The following is a 19,912-nucleotide window of genomic DNA, read 5'->3' as shown; positions in this document are numbered from 1 at the left end:
ATTTCGTTTATGCTGCAGGGGCATGAGACTCAGCCAAACAAGAGGAAAGGTTTGCAAGGAGAAAATCAATGTGTAAGCATCAGAAAAAGGACGGTGTAGCTCTTCCTTCAGAGATTTTCTGCACATTACCTTTAGTGACTGATGTAAAGGCAATTCAGGTGATGCATTCTTTAAAATTTGGATGCTTCCTTTTTTCCAGTACACACTCCCATGTTGCTGTAGGAAACACAAAAACAGAGGTTGGAGATGCCCTCCCAAGCTGTAAATTTCATGTCCTGATCTGAATTTTAAACTTTAAGGGGCAAGAGAACTCTCTTCAAACTAGGACCAAAAAATGCACCTTTTCAAATCAAGTGTGTCATTAAAAGACTCTGAGATTGAGCAAACCATATACTAAACCAGAAAATTATTCTGACCTACTGAAAACTCTAGCGGGAACTTTTACTACTGTTGATGGCATTAGATACTTCTTTGAAGGCTCTTTGAGCTGTAGCCAGGGCTCCACAGTCAAGATTTAGTTCTGTGCTACTTCAGCACAGCTCCCTGATTCATCAGTGACATGCCTGCCCACCTTGTTGGAGGCTGGATAGAATAAAGGGAATACAGGCAATCTGGAAATACACTTTCTTTTTTCACTTGTGTAAGTTGGGGTTACTTGTCAGTCCCTCACTTCTGTTCCACTGAAGAATTCACAATAGAGACCTTGATACCAGCTATGATTTTCAGACACTTTGCTCAGACTTTCAACTGCAGTCAATGAAACAGGGAGATCAAAGCAAGAGTTTTGATTAATTAGTCCCAGAAAAACCAAGATGAATAACCTAAACCTCACATGTCAGAATCAGCTATCACCTTGGTGCTGTCCTCACCCTGGATATCACCTGAGAAATGCTGTTTCACCAGAGAACCAGGAGACTGGCTCACTGACAAAATGTCAGCGTGGGTTTTATAAATCTCAGGAAAAGGCATTATGCACTACAGGTTAAATCATGGCAGCATTTTTGCCATTTCTGTATCAGAGACTCACAACATTTGGGTTTTGTTCTTCCCAGTCAGATCTCCTTCCTAGCCAATGAAAAAACTGTGCTCAACAGGATGTTACTACGCTTCTAGTAAACTGTGTTCCTCACTATTGTTTCTATCCCATTTTCCACAAGCACCTGGATCTGCTGAAGTTCAAAATGATCTCTGTCATTTCAGAATCTGTATGTACAAAGAATTAAAACAACAGGAAACCAAGCAGTTATGCACTACACTGATCCAAACAACTGCACTGTAAACCTCATCCTCCACTCCCACTATCTTGTAATGATTGCTTTGTGTGCTTCAGGTGTCAAGCTCCCCTGAGGAATGTGTCTATGAACACTTACATATAAGCTTTTATCTTATTTTATGCTGTTATGCTCTTCTGCAATACAACTATTTAAATTAAATTTATCACTGTACCTGATACTCTACTGAAGAAATACAGTAAGACAGATATTTTCTTTATAAACTAACCTGGCCAGCACCAGACAAAGCTCTGACTTGAGAGAAGTTAAAGCCTGAAGACTTCATCTTCTCCAAGATCATATCCAGAGCCTGAAAAAAAAAAGAGAATCAAGAATGATTGTAATGAGCTATCAAATTATGCATATTCACAATCTGGAATTAAACAGTAAATTCATGTCATCACTGATGGGAGTTCATTGGCAGATAATGAAAAATTAGCTAATGACTATGGACTTCTCAAGAAGTTGATAAATTAATATATTAAGTAAGAGTCCATAAAAGAAAAACTGAGTCACACAGAGGAAAAATTAAGATCTTTAAAGAAGCTGAATCACAAAGATCCATTCTTTGAAACCTAAATAAGAGGCAGGAGTTAAAGAATTCCAACTCACTAAAAAGCACTTTCAAGAGTGCCAGACACAAAGCAGGATTATCTTTTTCTGTTCCTACTTTTGGAAATCTCTGAAATCTTAACAGGGTGCATCCTGCACTCCATCCTACAAGACATTAGTAATCTCAATACTGCTGCCTCCAGTATCAGCTAACTCACAGATTCTTCAATATAAAGCCAATTCAAGTGAATTTCAATCTAGCTTGAAGAACTTCATTTTTCTGAAGTTTAAAATCAAAAATTAATCTACCTTTACATAGGTTCACTTAGATCACCATTTCCCAGACTGTCTGGACAAACGGACCACTTCCAGACTTCCAAAGAAATGTCATATACCTATATCATCATATTAATAATGTTGTAATTACAGCTGCTCCTCTTCATTGTGGCTCAAAAGACCAAATGCAAGCAGATTTACCAAACCCTTGTCAACTCTTGTGGCTGAGGCAGCTGGGGGTTTCTGTGACCTTTCAAATATTTTAACTATTTGAATCCCTTTAGCAAGACAGATTTACACAGTACCATGTGAGAGCAAGTGTTTCAGAATCTGCACATAAGCAAGGAAGGCCTTGTTTTTAAATAGAAAAGAATGCTGTGCTTCAAAATAAACATCAGTGGAAGTGACTGGGAATCACTGAACAAAGTGCACTTTCACCACTTACCAGTTGCAACATCAATTGCTTAGCAGAGTTTATTCTAAAAAAAATCAGTTTAGGTAACCTGGATGCTACAAAACCACAGATTTAAGCCAGGCAAAGTAAGATCTGCCCCTTTTGTGTACAAGTTAAAAAGAGGGAAAATGTGGGAAAGTCAGGAGGGCACTTCTCATACACAGAGTGCTGTAACAGTAGAGAGTGAAGAAACAAACAAAAAACACATCAAAATGTTAGCAACTTCCACTGTTTGTTGATAGCATTACTATTTGCATACCAAAGACACAGAGTAACACTTAAAAGAAACAGAATATAAGGAAAAGAACTATGTCGATTTGAGTGATGAGTTTCACCACTGCTCAGAATAAATTTCCATTTCTGTAACAGCAAGGAAGAAGGTGAACTGTATAAAGCTTTTTCATACCTTGACCCACATGAGCACGGGAGAAGTGACTGTCAGTCTGTCACTGTGAATATAGACTCCACCCTGAGTCCTACAGAAAAACAGGATTTTCTCTTGGTAAATTCTATAGTTTTTTCCCTGACAAGCACAGTTCTTCAGGATTATTAATGACCAAAGAGAATTTGCAATGGGTTTTTTTTTTTATGTTAAGAGCAAGGATTGGTGTTTGAAGCATGAAAAAGTAAAATCCGGCTCCTAGGATTTTGACCCAGTTGCAAAGTAAATAATTTTCAAGGAAAGGCCCTGATCCTGAAGTAAAGTCTGAGATACAGTCCAGTGATGATACCACTCATTGCCTCTGTGTAATTCATAGTTATTTCTGACTGTCACCATTTGTGAATTGAACCTCAAAGAGCAAGTTCAACTTTTGCTGTTAAACCATCAAGTAAATAAATGTACTTCATTGAAACTTGTGACTGGAGGATGACATTTGTCAATTCTAGTCTATTGCTGAAATAAACAAATACTGTCATCCTACATTTTATTGTGAGATTTGGGACAACTGAATTTGTCTCCAAGTGCCTTTTAGAGGTTCTTCTCACAACATTTTCTTGCTGTTAGGAGAGCACTCTGCCCTGACACAAAGGCGGTGCTTACTCTCATGTCCCAAAAAGAAACAGTCGTGTCCATGAGTCTGAAGTCCCCAAAAAGGCAAAAAAATGGTTTATTTATACATAATATTTTGGGGTGTATTTTCTTAATTTATTTCCATTTGAGAGCTCTTGTCATATTTACATACAAGGAAGGCAAGAGCATATACCACCCTTGCCAAGTATGAAACACGACCATGGCATGACCTTTTTCCATGCCTCCATACATGCCAGTGAGACCAAACAGTCCCCTCACCCCAATCTCCAAAGTTTTAAATTACATTATCCAAGTAAAATACAAAAAGTCTTACTTGAATTCCGGAAGGTCCTTATCAAAATGAACATTATCCTCATAAATGACTCTCAGCCGTTCATCAATAGCAATGACTTTCAACTAGAAGATATAAAACAGGAAGTTCACAAAATCTAGCAATAATTAAATAGCACTGATAACTCATTTATAATAATTCAATTCCCACAGACAAAATGGAAAAAAAAAAAAGATCACCCCAATCCATACAACTTCATGAAAGTATGGGCATAATTTTACATTAAACAAGTTATTATGTGAATGTCCAGCATGCCACCTATTCAGCAACATATGCTTTTATTTGTTTGTATTCCCTCTCCTCATTTTCTTTCTCCTCTAACGAACAAGATCGAGCTGCAGGCATTTGCTAAGAAAGAGCAACCAAATTCCCAGGTTTGTGGCTTGCATCAGAGTAACCAGTTTTGCAATTTTTCCAAAGAATACAGTATCTGAGATTAAAGATGCCATATATGCCTTTTTTTTCCTCGTCCTCCTTTTTTTGGCCTTATTTTACCAAGGAAACTAACAGACCCTTCGGGTACCTTGAGGAGCTTTCCTTCTCCCCAGATGGTGAGTAAATGAAACTCTCCCAGTTTGGCAAAGCTCAGAGGGCTTTACACAAGTGTATTCTGAACTTGTGCAACATACAGAAAGTTAAGTTCACCTAGTTCAGAAGGAAAATAATAACAGTTGAGAAGAAAAGTGAGAAGTTAGCTCACGTTCTGTGCCTATCTCAACAAGGGAGGCAGTGCAAAATGCTGTTAAAGGGACAAAAAAAAAAAAAAGAAATAAAGAAAAAAATCCCCTACGTCATCTTAAGGAGTTATATTTAAATAACAAGGCCATCCCTATTTTTGCCATACCAAAGTAGGACCATTATCTATGCACTGGCACAGTGCACCAGCTCAAAAAATGGCTCTGACCCACTGCAGCCTAATTGGCTCTCTGCTTACAGCATATCCCCTTGAAAGCACTTGATCAACCTAACCTGGATGTGTCTTTTCAAGCTCCCAAACTTCAGCACCGTAATGGTGATTTATGCTCAAACACCTGTTTTTAGCATATTCAGGCCTCTGCACAACTTGGGCAGTTTCTATTCACAGTGTGGCAATACCCAAATGCGTTGACAAATCAGAATTTCAAGCAGCAATCTGAGCATCCAGGTTCACAATCCTACTAGTCTTGATTCCCATGAGGAGACTGGAAAGCTGGATTTGGGTGCAAATCACAGCTCCTATAGGAGCAGGAAGAGGGGTGGCCATGCAGTCTGTGCGTAGAGAAGTCTCCCAGCACTCTTTTTCAGGATATTTAACACATCCCTAGCAGGATAGGGAAGTGGAATGCATTAGGACGTGCAACCCATAGCTTCAGACACGATATGGGGCAAAGAGAAAGAGACAAAGGATGCACTTAGGTAGGTGAAGGGGACATGAGAACAAACAGTTACATGCAGTGCCCATGGCACATAAACATCTTAAAACACAAGGCACTGGGAATTATTATGTCCATAAAATAAAACACAAGAAATTCCACTTCAACATGAGGAAGAACTTCTTTACATTGGGGATGGCAAAGCACTGAACAGGCCACCCAGGGAGGTCATGGATTCTCCCTCTCTGGACACATTCCAAACCCAGCTGGACACGTTCCTCTGTCACCTGCTCCAGGTGACTCTGCCTTGGCAGGGGGGGTTAACTGTGCTCATCTCCAAAAGTCCCTTCCACAGAATCACAAAATCAGACAGGCTGGAAGGGACCACGGTGGGTCATCTGGTCCAACCTCCATGCTTAAGCAGGGTCGTCCTAAAGGACGTGGCACAGGATTGCGTCTGGATAGTTCTGGAATACCTCCAGTGCAATCCAACCATAAGGACTGTGTGTGACTGTGAATTATTTGGCACCAGCTGTGGCAAGATGCAGCGTGTGCGAGCCGCAGGCACGGAGCATCGCTCCGCTCCCTGCATCCTGTGCGAGCCCTGGGTACGGAGCACCGCTCCGCTCCCTGCATCCCGCGTGAGCCCTGGGCAGAGCAAATCCGCCGCTGGGAGGAGGAAAAGGGGAACGGAAGGCTCCGAGATGGGACGGAAGCCGCCCGCGGAGGAAGGAGCGGAGGAGAGGAAGGCCTTCCCCGCTCTGTGCTGGGGGCAGCGCAGCGGCCGCGCTGGCGGCGGGGCCACATCCCCTGCATCCCCCCCGCATCTCCCGCATCCTCCAGGCTCAGCCCCCGCTCCCAACGCGGTCGGACCCTCCCGGCCAGCCCAGCCCCGCTCGGGGAAGGGCCCAGGGAAGCCGGGGCGGCCCCGGCCCCGCCGCCCTGAGCGCACAGGGCCGGCCGAGGGAGGGGAGGGAGGGGAGAGCAGGGCGGGGGAGGCGGCGCGGTACCTGCTGCGTGCTGAAATCCCAGCCCAGGTAGCAGGGAGAGGCCATGGCACGGCACGGCACGGCCCTCACCCTCACCCGGGAGCCGGGGCAGGGAGCGGGAAGGGGGTGGCTCTGCTGGCCCGGCCTCCCCGGGCAGGAGCCGCCAGCCCGGCCCCGCGGAGCGGCTGCACCGCGGTTAATGAGTGCTGGGAGCGCTGGGAGCGGCACCAGCCCGCTCCCAACCCCGCACGGAGGGGCCGGGAACTGCTCGGGCTGGGGCGAGGCGATGGTGGGGTTGAGGTGATGTGGGGTGATGCGATGGAGGGGTGATGAGATGGTGGGGGTGATGAGACGGTGGGGGTGATGAGATGGGGAGGGTGATGAGATGATGGGGGTGATGAGATGGGGGGATTGTTGTCCCGAACGCCAGCTTGTTCCCCTGTTCGCAGCACCAATTCACACACCGAGGCGAGGTATTTCTGTATTTTACTCTAATTTGCACAAAGTGGGGCGCTAGGTGGTAACACATAAAAGTCTGGCTCAGCAGTCATCAAGAGTTTGCATTATTAATACATTTTAACAACGAAGGCATCAGCTTTCATTGGTTACAATTTACATAACTTTACTATTAATTAGTACTCCACCCCGTGTTTGTTAGTTATGTCTCTGCGCATCTGATACCAATTAGTCCACAAGCACAGTTCTTCCCTCCATTTCAGTCCGGGGTGTGCTTTGAGTGGGTGGTCAATGAGTCCGTGGTCATGATCACCCACTGCCTCAATTATTTATCCCTCAGGAATTCCTCCTGCTGACTTCGCTCCTGGTGGCTCTTGTTCATCTTGGGATTGTCTTCCCTTTTTGCTTAAAACAACAGATTAGCCAAGCATTCGAAATTCACAATGCAACTGCTTAATCATAACTGTCCAGCCACAGCTACCCATTAACAACTAAAGGAAAAAAATAATTACAAAGTTTGACTCAAACCCTTATTCAAATCTTGAGGGGCTCAGTATCAGGATGATGTGATGGCCAGATGATGTGATGCTGGGTTACCCTGTGCCAGGGCTGTGCACTGGCTACTGAGCACCAGTAAGCAGTGCCCATTAACATGCTGGTCCCCAGCGGTAGCACCTGGGCCAGTGAGATAATGCCATGCAGGGACCGCCCAGGAACCAGAACCAAAACAAAACAAGAAACCTCAAACCACAGTCCAAAGGAATTCATGAAATTTTAATATCCCATTGCTATGTACCAGCCGTGTTGTGATACCACACTCGGATCGGTGCAAACACACACACAGTATTCCATTAAAAAACACAGAATTGGTTCTTTGGCTGAAGTTTTGTTTTCTAGTTTGCCTTTTTTCAGCTGTGAGGGTTGGAGAGGTTTTAGGTTTCTGTGTTACCTGCCATAGTATGTGACAAGCAAAGTGAAATTGCTTAATCAAAAGAAGGGTCATGTAAAATACACTTCCATTCTGCAATCAAGGCAGTGTCTCAGCAGAGCTTTAATGAAGTCAAATAGGTTTTGCATACCCAGGATCATAAACTGTATTAACAGTACAAATACTTAATTTGAAATGCCCTTAAAATTATAATAAAAAATTTTCTCATATACTGAACATTTTAAATAGTCCCACTGATTTCTCAAAGCCCCAGCTCTCAGGGGTTTATACTTTTAAGATTTCTGGTAATTATTGCAAAGAAAAAAACCTTTAAAACATTAATGGCCATCAGGTAGTGGTGGAATTTCCCTTCTCCTAAGGGGAAGGAGCTCATGCTGGATGAACCTGTTCTGAACAAAGGTCTCACTTAACCAGAGGCTGTGAAGGAAATAATGTTTTTGAAATGTTACCAAGAACGGTTTCTATAGTGTAACTTATACCAGAAGACAAAGGATCAAATAACACATAGAGGCTGGTTTTTTTATTAATGCAGAATGTGACTGATGAGCCAGGGAGGAGAGGCTTGCTTGGCCCTTTCATTGGCTGCATATTCCCTATAAACAAGTAACAGATTCAGAGGCTGAGGCTTGAAATGCTGCAATTTTCAGAAGGTAACTACTTGGAAGAGAAACCGAAGTCAGTTCTGAAGAAAGCTGTAAGAATGATAAATGACTTCAGAAAAAGAAACAGTGGATTGTAATATTTTTTTTTTTTAAGAGGAGGTATTGGCTAGTAGAAAAGAAACAAGACTTTATAAATAAAGCAATCTTATGAGGATGTAGGAATCAGTTGTATTCTTCAGCAGTCAGATCAGAAGAATAGTTCCAATTAACAAGAAATCATTTGAGTTAAACAGCAGAGAAAAGTTGGGGAATAACCACTCTTGTGTTACTAGATTTCCTTAAATTAGGAACAATGACAACAAGACAATTCGGTAGGAAAATTCACCAGAGGACAAAGTGGGAATGTTATTGTTGCTACTTTCAATTTTCCTGTTTTTCAAAAGAAAATAAGGAAATTTGGAGAATCAGTGCCTTACCCAGTCACTCTGTTGCCCATCCTCCCATCAAGGCAGCGTTCTCTCAGATTTATTGTTTGTGTTTGGAAAATGTGCATTGCTGCTGTTCTTTCTGCATTTAAGTTTCTTGAAAGCAAACAAGGTTTAGCTCTGCATTTATCAGTGAAGTTGCATTCATGTACTAGCGATGTTTTAGCGCTGACAAATCCAGAATTTCCAGAGGGGACGGACAAAATGCCGTTTATAATTGAAATGTCAGCACTGCAGATTAACAGCTTGAGGCAAAGCACAGATTAATCACTCAAGACACACAGAGCAGAGTAAAGGGAAAAGTGAGTTTATTCCACTTTTCCTATTAACTAGTTTCTGACCTGATGGAGAAGCAATACTTCCATGCTCTCCTAGGCCCTTGGCTATCTAGATAAATTATAACTAGTATGCCAATTAGAGCTTTTTTTTTTCTCCCCCCACTGTCAAGTTAACTGCAACTGCACATTTATTTCAATCCATTGCAAAACAGAAATTAACTGTATTCCACATTCCTACATAGTGAGATTTTTTTCACTTTTTATTTTCACTTCCAGTATCAAAACATGTCTCTGATCTCAGCTGCACCCTGATATGAACTTAGGTTTAATTGCAGTCTTCAGCTTTGCACAGGGGAACTCCTTCAGAAACAGTCACAGCCCAACTTCCAGGCTTCATTATCATCACATCATCTGAGACAAGCCAAAAAGCCAGAGAGCAGCTAGTCCAGACCTTTGATATAAATTAGGATGACTATATTGACAGCAGTCCAGCTATCCTGATTTATACTGGCTACATAATTTAATGGGATGTGGAAGTACTCACACCTTCATAGGAAGTGATGGAAGTCCGTGGGCAACTACAAAGCTACCAATCTTTCTGCTTCCAGCAGCACACTTTGGGCACCTAACTAGTTATTTTAAGTAGCAGGGCAGGCAAGTATTTCTAAGCCCCAAACAGGTATTTTACATTTGTACAGCAGCATAGGTTAGCACAGCAGAAGCAATGGGACAGGTAAGAGTTGTTGCACATACAGACATCAGTTACGCACATGCAATAAGCCACAGCAGCCCACGTTAGACCAAGCATCGTTAGGTCTGCTGGCACAATTATCCTTTTTCCTAATAAGAGATCTTGTAGCTCTTTAATTAGCCTCAGAAACATCAAACATAGTAAGCTGGGTCAGATATATGCCAACCTTTTTGCCAGGTAACCTTAGAGTCACGTGCACTGCTGCTAATGAGGTGGGATATGTTTGCAATGTTAAGCTCCAAGTAACAACAATAACACATTAACACATCACCTTAAAACCAAAAAAAAAATCCCAGCCTAAGCACTGGACCTGCCTGCTGGAACGACATCTGAACAACGGCAGTGCTCTAAAGGTCATTCCCTTTCTACTTAGCATTTCAAGTGCTCTTATCACAAAATCTCCATCAATGTTTAACCAAGAGAATACAAAATACCACAGTACCATAAATTAAAAGATGGCATTCCTGATCTTTTTATTGTGAAGGCATTATAACACCAAAAATGTTTTCCTTTCCCTAAACATGCACTTACCTGTTGAGGTTACTTTTGCTCACGATCTTGGGGTAACCATTATGATTGTCCATACCTCCAGACACCGTGGAGAGTTTTGTTATTCCCTCAGCAAGAATAAGCACTGGATGTTTCAAAGCAATGGATCGAGGTGCTGTTATCCACGGTGGTTTCACTGACTGTGCTGGGAACGCCTGAATACGAGGAAGAACTTTACTGTGCGGGTGACCGAGCACTGGAGCAGATTGCCCTGAGTGGTTGTGGACTCTCCCTCACTGGAGATATTTCAGAACCAGCTGGACGCAATTCTGTGCAATGTGCTGTAGGACAACCCTGCTTGAGCAGGGAGGTTGTACCAGGTGACCCACTGGGGTCCCTTCCAACCTCACCCATTTGGCGATTCGATGAAAGCGTGCACAAAGATCCAGCAAAATCCTCCTGCGTGAGTTCCACAAGAGGAACCCAGAGCGCAGCTGTTCCTCGGAGACTGAAAGCGTAGATTATTTAAGTACAGTAATTATTCCACAAACTTATTGGTCGATTTCATTTTTTGACATGTGCATATTCAAAGTCCCAGGTGTGGTACTGCAATGGCAAATTACGGCCCTTTACAGAGGCCGCGTGAGGAACTGGGGCAGGATTCCACATAAAAGCATATACCAGCACACAGAACAATGGGTACAAGAAAGGAATTTAAATGAAGGCTCAACTACACAACCTCAATTATACCATCAGTTTCATAGGTACTGGTCAATTTGCAGCTTTTATTTAATCATGTACATAAAATCCTCCAATTTCACTTCTATTGAATTCAGTAGAACATATGTTGACTTCAGCGGGTACTGAATCAGGCACTGTGGAATTGTATCTGGTTTTACATACTTTAGTTTTACAGATGTAATTTCCTTGACTCAATTAAGCTACCAGTGATTATGAAGTGCAGTACAAATTCCTCATGAGATTTCTGCATGGAAGTGAAGTGAAGGATGTTGCTGAATAACAAATTATTTTTAGGAGACTTTTCTTCTCTGCACAGATTTCAAGTCCACATTCATTCTCACAATAGTAGTAGTACGTAACCATCCTCTTTGGAGGACTATCTTAACTATAGCCATTTTCAAGCCTTATTAAAGTTAACTTATACACCCATCAGATTTCCTTGAAGATGAATACTGAAGTGGTTTGTGTCCTAATGCTCAAAAGCAAATATCTCAGGAGCAAGATGTTGTCATCCAGATAAAACTTTTCATTAACAACAGATTAACCAGTTCTTTCACGCTATACTTGATTCTTATCAAACTCCACTTACAGATAAGTACATTTTATTGATTAAAAGCTATCAAAGATAAACTCATTCCTACTCAAACAATGGCTGAAGTGGAGACTAACAAGGGAAAAACCTTGCACTATTCAGCATCATCCTGCAAGGATCAAAAATCTTTTTCGAATCGGGAATGAATCAAAATCCTGTAGTTTTCAGGTGGAAAAATCAAGGCAGAAAAGTTATATAGCTTATCCAATTTGGTTTAGACACTGCTTGAAATTCTCACAGAGTTCCTATATACATATCACATCTATTGGGAGAACAAATAACCACAGGGTGCTGTCACCTTCCAGAGCTGTAGCCTTCATAACTCTATGGATAGGAAACAGTTGGAGATAATTGGTATAGGAAAGATGTGTAGGTAGCACTACCAGAAATGTAAAGTTCATTTTTCAGTAACCAGAATTTAAGGCATCTGTTGGGTCCAGGAATCTTCATGCATTTCCAAAATCCTCTGAAGAGATTTACTGAAGGCCATTCAGTTACCCTCTCACCCTCTCCTCATGGCCAGTTTTATGACATCAAAATGGAGTAAATCTAATCGTCTTGTTTGTCACGCTAATTTAAGAAATCTGAGAACTAAGAAAGAAGCCAGGGAAATTGTAAGGGAAGGCTGTGGATGTGTCTATCTGGACTTCAGCAAAGCCTTTGACACTGTCTCCCATAATATACTCCTGGAAAAGCTGCAGCCCATGGCTTGGACAGGGCACTCTCTGCTGGGTTAAGAACTGGCTGGAGGGCCAGGCCCAGAGAGTGCTGGTGAACGGGACTGCATCCAGTTGGGATTCAGTCACTGGTCGTGTCCCCCAGGGATCAGTGCTGGGCCCAGTCCTGTTCAACATCTTTATCAATGATTTAGATGAGGGGATTGAGTCCACTGTTAGCAAATTTGCAGACGACACCAAGCTGGGGGTGAGTGTCAATCAGCTGGAAGGCAGGAGGGCTCTGCAGAGGGACCTGGATAGACTGGAGAGTTGGGCTGATTCCAGTGGGATGAGGTTCAACAAGGCCAAGTGCCGGGTCCTGCACTTTGGCCACAACAACCCCCTGCAGCGCTACAGGCTGGGGACAGAGTGGCTGGAGAGCAGCCAGGTGGAAAGGGACCTGGGGGTGCTGATTGACAGGAGGCTGAACATGAGCCAGCAGTGTGCCCAGGGGGCCAAGAAAGCCAATGGCATCCTGGCCTGCATCAGGAACAGTGTGGCAGCAGGAGCAGGGAAGTGATTCTTCCCCTGTACTCAGCGCTGGTGAGGCCACACCTTGAATACTGTGTTCAGTTCTGAGTCCCTCAGTTCAAGAAGGATGTTGAGGTGCTGGAGCAGGTCCAGAGAAGAGCAACCAGGCTGGTAAAGGGACTTGAGCACAAGTCCTATGAGGAGAGGCTGAGGGAGCTGGGGTTGCTTAGTCTGGAGAGCAGGAGGCTCAGGGATGACCTCATCACTCTCTTCAACTACCTGAGAGGAGGTTGTAGCCAGGTGGGGATTGGTCTCTTCTCCCAGGCAATCAGCAGCAGGACAAGAGGGCACAGGCTTAAGCTCTGTCAGGGGAGGTTTAGGTTGGATATTAGAAAGAAGTTCTTTACAGAGAGAGTGATCAGGCATCGGAATGGCCTGCCCAGAGAGGTGGTGGATTCACCGTCCCTGGAGGTTTTTAAGATGAGGCTGGATGTGGCACTGAGTGCCATGATCTGGTAATCACAGTGGGGTTGGATCAAGGGTTGGACTTGATGATCTTGGAGGTCTCTTCCAACCCAGTTAATTCTGTGATTGTATGATTCTATGTTAGAGTTCATTTGTTTAAAATCTCTAACTGATAAATATCTTCAGTTTCTTCCTCTGCACATTCTCACTCCTAGTAGAGAATCTCAGAAGTTCTTGGTGGGCAGGAACAGCAGAACTGCAAAATGAACAACTCCTGATGCTAAATTTTGGAGGCTGATTTTTTGCACAGGGTAGAGATTCAGTCCTAATAACAACAGAGTGAGCAGTTTAAATAAAGCAAATTTCAGCATTTTAGTTTACTTTTCACAGATACTAACACTCCAAAGAACGATTATTCAATGCTCAACACTAACAAAGAAGACAGAAGAACAGAGTTTTTTAAATGCTGCTTATGCCAGGTACAAAAAATACGTAAAGAACATCCACTGCATTTAGCTCCTTACAACTACAACCAGCAAAACTGAATCTGACCTGAAGGAATCCACTAACTTCCTTGTGATCACCTTTATCATTCCCAAAAAGAAGAAAAAAACAGAGTATGTGGTTCTGCAAAGGGAACTAGATAGCACCAAGCTCCCAACACCTGCAAAGCCAGGTGTGTGTGTATGAAATCACAGAAGCATAGAATATCAGATTGGAAGGGACCTCAAGGATCAGCTGGTCTGACCTTCCTTGGCAAAAGCACACAAAGCACAGGATGCTTGATGTGAAACCCTCAGTGCTAACTTGGTGTGTTTGATTTAAGCCTTTAGAGACACCCAGGCAGAGTGTAGGATCATAGATATTTGATACATACCTACATACACACACACACTACCTAACTGTATTTACATAAAGACACGAGGAATAAAAAGGGGAAATAGAATCTTTGTCAAGGAAACATAAAGGTGGGCTACACGTGACCCAAGCTCAAAAAACCTTCAGAGGGACCTGAAGGAGAGTTGGGCCACCCTCCTTCCTTTTGACACACTTGAACTCTTTATGTCTGAAAGCACATGAAAGATCAGATGAGAGGAAACACCTTGAGGTCAACCTGAAAACTTCTGTCATAAACTCCTTCATCCCATTAGCATGGACACGCAGAGAGCACCAGAAAATGATCTTGCACCATCAGAAAGTCCTGTGCTCTACTCACAACACTCTGTAACTGGGGAGTGCTTTAAGGTTGTGCTTTCAAACAATAGAAATACGTGTGCTCTTATCAAAAATCTCATTAAAAAGTAAACAATTACTGTTGATTCTACTGATACTGTCTGCAGCCCACATAATACCAGACGTCTTTCTTCTACTTTTCTTTTTATTATCACATTTTCTAGGAATAAAATAGTCACTTTCTAACCCTGCATTTAAATAAAAATTTTAAAAGCACTAACGGAAAGCTAGAGAAAGGGGATTATCACAGTAACTTTTATTTTTCTTCTCAGTGCCAGTTAAAATCTACAGATATTTGTATTGTATCTTTTTAATCTCCATGAACAGTGTTGGACATGTCTAAATTCAGCACATGAATATCATGAATAATATACCTCTGGTCTCAGGTGTGCAGTAAAACCCAGTGTTACAGGAAGTGCATTCAGTCAGTTAACCATTATGAGCATTTTTAATTATCTTTAAATCAACAATTATTCCTATAAGGTCCTCCAAACAATTTTTAATAAAAAACTAATTTACTACTCACAAATTAATTAGTAGGAGATAAAATTAGTTGCATCTTTTTAAATGAGATTTTGCAACCAAGGTCAAGGGCAGTAAACATCTACTTCAAGTGCTAAAAGCCACTACTTTTAGACTATGAAATATTCTCAAATTTATTTTGCCTCAAGGAAATGAAGAATTGGTTCCATTGTGATGGAAGAACAGACTTAAGGGAAATAGGGCACTTCAGACTTCAGTGGATAATCAAACAAAAACCATTCAGACGACGTTTTGATCAGCAAGTTTGTTCAATTAAGGAAAGGCAAGTTTTGACACAAACCTAATCATGGCAATAAATTTTCAGAACCTGTAAATACTGTTAGGAGATACGTGTGCCAGTGCTAAGACATGGCTTGTCTGTTTATATTCCTCAGGAACCTACAACCCAAACGGAAGCCTGTAACATTTCAGGCTCAGGCAAATACACAGCCACGCCACTCCAATAGTGCCACCTGCTGTGCACTGTAAAAGTGTACAGGGGTCTGCAGATCCAAGTAACTCGATTTAAAGACCGACTGATTTAAAGAGAAATCACAATTTGGTGTGCAGGTATGACAATACAAATTTATTTTTATTTACTAGCAATACCTAACCAGGCTAGGGGCACAAAGGAAGTTGTTCCACTACGGTATAAAAACGTAACTCACGGACAATCCATTTTCAAGTTTATGTCAGTGGCATAATAAGGATTAGCTATACCAGCTCGCTACACAGCAAAACCACGATTAACCTCGTGCTCTTTGTGATGTCATGTATATTAGACCTGCAATCCATTTCATTAATTATATCATGGTTGCAAATTATTCACAAAACACACACAAGTATATATGTGTATATATATATATATATACATACACACACACACTCATACCTTGATAGTAAAGTGTACACACACAAACACACGTGCTGACAAACCCATGTACACACCTATAGAGGCTGATTCAGCTGCACCTCAAATCCTGTGTTCAGTTTTGGGTCCCTCACTACAAGCAAGACATTGAGGTGCTGGGCAGAGAAGGGCAGCAGAGCTGGGGAAGGGTCTGGAGCACAAGTCTGATGAGGAGCAGCTGCAGTAGGTGGGGGTGTTTAGCCTGCAAAAAAAGAAGGCTCAGGGGGGACCTTATTGCTCTCTACAACTGCCTCAAAAGAGGTCACCGTAAGGTGGGGTCGATCTCTTCTCCAAGTGACACAGTGAGAGAAAATGGCCTTGAGTTGCACCAGGGCAGGTTTAGATTAAATATCAGGAAAAAAATTTTCACTGGAACAGACTTCACAGGGAAGAGATCCCTGGAAGTGTTAAAAAAATGTGTGGATATCGCACTTGAGGATGTGATTTAATGGTCAGCATGGTAGTGCTGGGTTGACAGTTGGACTTGATCATAAAGGTCTTTGCCAGCCCTAACAATTCTACGAAGATGCTCTGTTCACAAGCTCTCTGTGAAAAGGAAACAAAAGGCCATGTATACAGGATTGGCTCAGCAAAACAAAAACTAATCCTGTTCCCAGTTCCAGCTCTGCTGTACCACCTGGACTCATTCCCTACATTTCACCAGGCATTTGGTTCCTTTACCCCGTTTCTGGTTTTGTTGCCTTCCCATGCAACTGCTTGGGAACCATTTGTGTAACTATGTGTGATGGCCTTTCCATGATTCCGAGGGAATTGCACAGCACAAATAATTAACAATAATTTCTGATCAAATACCAACTCATTATACATTAAATGCTCTTCCAATGAGAAGTGAAGTGCACATATTTGAAGACAGAGCCTACATTTCAGGGTCAAGGGATGCTATGCTTGAAATTCCTTCTGCCACACACAGTCAGGTTGCACAAGTCACATTCACAGGAGGTCAGCAAGTCAAAAAGTGTGACTGGAATTTTAATAAGGTTGGGTAACTTTATGACCATTAATAATGTTTGTATTGAATGCCAGCTCAAACTGTAATGAAGTTAATAAAATCTCCTGTCCCAACATGTAAACCAACTGCCTGAAGGTCCAAAGGCAGACTCCATGTGACAACAACTGAGAGCACTGGACAAACAAGGCAATTCCTGAGGTACTGCTTGCTACAGAGCACCAGGTGTTTGTCTCAACTGAAGGAAGAGTAGCAAAGTAGATCTACTAAAGCCATGACACATCAGAAAAACTCAAACGTGCTTTATCTAGGGGAGAGAGAAGGCAACTGGAAGAGTACCTACAGTGTCTGACAGAGTATTTTGTTTACCATTCTTTCCCTGGCTGAGGCAGGAAAAGACTGCAGTTGAGGTAGGCAACACGATTTGTACGACACAAGCATAGTGGGAAGGCAAGAGTAATTATTAAAAAGTCAATTACTGCAGACTTACACATGAGAGCCTGCTGAGCCTCACCAGAGCTCTATGCACTGCATAACCAGAGTCTTGTCACCCCCTGATTCCATCAATCATTTCTGATGCAACCTGAGGAATAAGAAGGAACAAGTGAACTATTTGCGCTCAGTCACCTGGGAAGTTCAAGCCTACTGAGCAGTTCCAGTGAGGAGAACGGCTGCAACATTGCCAGCTCCTGCCAAAAGCCTCCTCTGAAATCAGCCACTTCAGCAGTTTGGACTCATCAGCATATTTCTTCTACAAAATGCATGCCAGCCTACAACAAACTGAAGTTTTACTTTTTCTCTAGTAAGAAAGGGCCCAGAATTTCTGAAGCAGTAAGGAGGTTTGGATTATATGTCTCACGATGAAGACATTCAGTAATACCTAAAACTTAGTGAAAAACTTGACTGAAACTTAAAATAGCAAAGTAGTCTTTCTAGTTACACAGATCAACCTGCTGTGGGTCTACTACTCTTATTAGCCAAGGAATATCCTTATTATGTAATCTTTAGTATCTTTATAATTTTTTAAATCAATTAATAAAACCTCTGCTCATTTCTGTTATTGTAATGGGTCTTAGTGCATACCAACTTTTTCTTATATATAAATTTTATAATAACATATTGTTGCTTCCTATCTATCCTTAGTGTTTCATTTAAAAACAAAAGTCTGAATTAATTACTCATCTCCCTGATGCCATCTAACAACACACCATCCTTACCAGCAGTGTAGCACATCTTTCTGCTGTTACAACAGTGTGTGCACAAAGGGGACATAACCATTTCAACTACACAGATATAACTGTAATAGTACAACTGTTTTTTCATAGAAGGTTTAACATCTTTCTCAGAGAAGAGAACACTGCATGGAGACCTCATAGCAACCTTCCAGTCTCTGAAGGGGGCCTACAGGGAAGCTGTAGAGGGACTCTTTGCCAGGACCTGTAGTGACAGGACAAAGAGTAATGGGTACAAATTGAAAGAGGGGAAGTCTAGGCTGGATATTAGGAAGAAATTCTTTACTGTAATGGTGGTTAAACACTGGAACAGGTTGCCCAGGGAGGCTGTGGATGCCCCAACCCTGGCAGTGTTCAAGGCCAGGTTGGGTAAGGCCTTGAGCAACCTGGTCTAGTGGGAAGTGTCCCTGCCCATGGCAGGAGAGGTTGGCACGAGATGATCCTTCCAAACCCTTAACATTCTATGATTCTATGATCTTCTCTTGTGCCACAACTGCACCACGAACCTGTGCATGTTCTCATAGGTCAGTGATTATTGCCAGTCTCACACCCGTGGTTTATGTTCTTCTAGACAAAAACCCTTCTCAGCTGGAAAGATAAACCATCCCCTCACAAGATATCTTGGAAACAGACCAATGTATAAATAAATATAAATAAATATAAATAAATAACCAACAGATAAATAAAAGCCTACTATCAAAGTGAAAGGAGTGTTACCCATTTCTAAGAGAAACTACCATTTTCTTTGCACCCAAAGCAACTTTAAACCATTAATCTTTCTTATAATTCCACTGAATTTTGTTGTGCATGATGGAGGATACTATGTCCAGAGATGCTTGCATAGAGCCACCCACAAAAAAACCAAACCAAAACAAACAAAAAACACACACAAAAAACATAAACAAACAAACAAAAAAACCCCCATGGAATACAATGTTATTTCGCTTCCTCCGAGCATACATCACATTGTCTATCGTGATGAGCCTCGCCTGGCTCCCGTGTTCCTCCCCGCCCGCCGCATTCCATCGGAACCCGCCGCTGCTGTGATGCCACAGCCCACGCCCGGCTGTTCCCGGATCCTTCCCTCGGGGACAGCGGACCTCGCCTTCCTCCCGGGAAAGAACTCAGGGATAAGCTGCGAGAGTGCCCAAGGTTCCCCTCGAGGCTGCAGTCCCTGGTGTGTCAGAGCCGTGCCAGGTGGCATTCCTACTTTTCTTTAGGAAAAATTAACGTGCTGTGCTTTATTAGCCGACCCTTCTGACAATGCCTTTACTTCCATCAACACTTGGCTTTTGAGCCTTATTTCTCTGCTTGGTTTATGTCACATATAAGGCAAACGGGCTTTAGAGTATGATATTTTAGTTACAAAAGCTCAGTTTTGCATTCAAAGTGGCTCGTGGGACATATCCCTAACTAGTTTACTCAAACTAGTTTTGAGAAAGTCCCTTTAAACTCTGACCAAAAGTGTGTCAGTGCATGAAACTGAGCAGATGACAATTGTGTTAAAACTACAGTTTAACTGCATTATTTTTTTCACATAGGCCCTTGATAAACCTATTTCAGGGACGAAAACTTGCAGTACAAAGTCCAGGCATAGTTTCATACTTTATCTGATATAATCAAAAGCCATGTATTTTTTTAAATTTTTACCTCATTTTTATATAATACTGTTACATGTACAATAAGTTTTAAAATGTGGCTTACCATGTATTTGAATGGTATGCTCAGCTCTCAGTAACAAAATTAGTGTTTCTGTAATTTATTTCATTTTATAGAACAGCAGAAATCCTAAATG

The 19,912-nt window shown here is 42.2% G+C and overlaps 1 protein-coding gene across 1 annotated transcript in view; it reads right to left on the bottom strand.

The window, feature by feature from the left end:
- Window positions 1-6,437, bottom strand: part of XYLB (xylulokinase) — an 84,380-nt gene extending 77,943 nt beyond the window's left edge. The window contains exons 1-5 of the mRNA XM_050322516.1: window positions 6,280-6,437; window positions 3,900-3,982; window positions 2,960-3,029; window positions 1,501-1,581; window positions 130-216 (exon numbers count right to left, since the gene is read on the bottom strand). Coding sequence (XP_050178473.1) covers window positions 130-216; window positions 1,501-1,581; window positions 2,960-3,029; window positions 3,900-3,982; window positions 6,280-6,324 — 366 coding nt within the window. The 5' untranslated portion in view covers window positions 6,325-6,437. The remainder of the gene's footprint in view (window positions 1-129; window positions 217-1,500; window positions 1,582-2,959; window positions 3,030-3,899; window positions 3,983-6,279) is intronic.
- Between the last annotated feature and the right edge of the window lie 13,475 nt (window positions 6,438-19,912).

The sequence above is a fragment of the Myiozetetes cayanensis genome, unplaced genomic scaffold, assembly GCF_022539395.1.
Source record: "Myiozetetes cayanensis isolate MyiCay16 unplaced genomic scaffold, myiCay2020 scf1, whole genome shotgun sequence".
Lineage (NCBI taxonomy): Eukaryota > Metazoa > Chordata > Aves > Passeriformes > Tyrannidae > Myiozetetes > Myiozetetes cayanensis.
The sequence above is the reverse complement of the archived record's forward strand: the minus strand, read 5'-3'. Positions and strand labels throughout refer to the sequence as shown.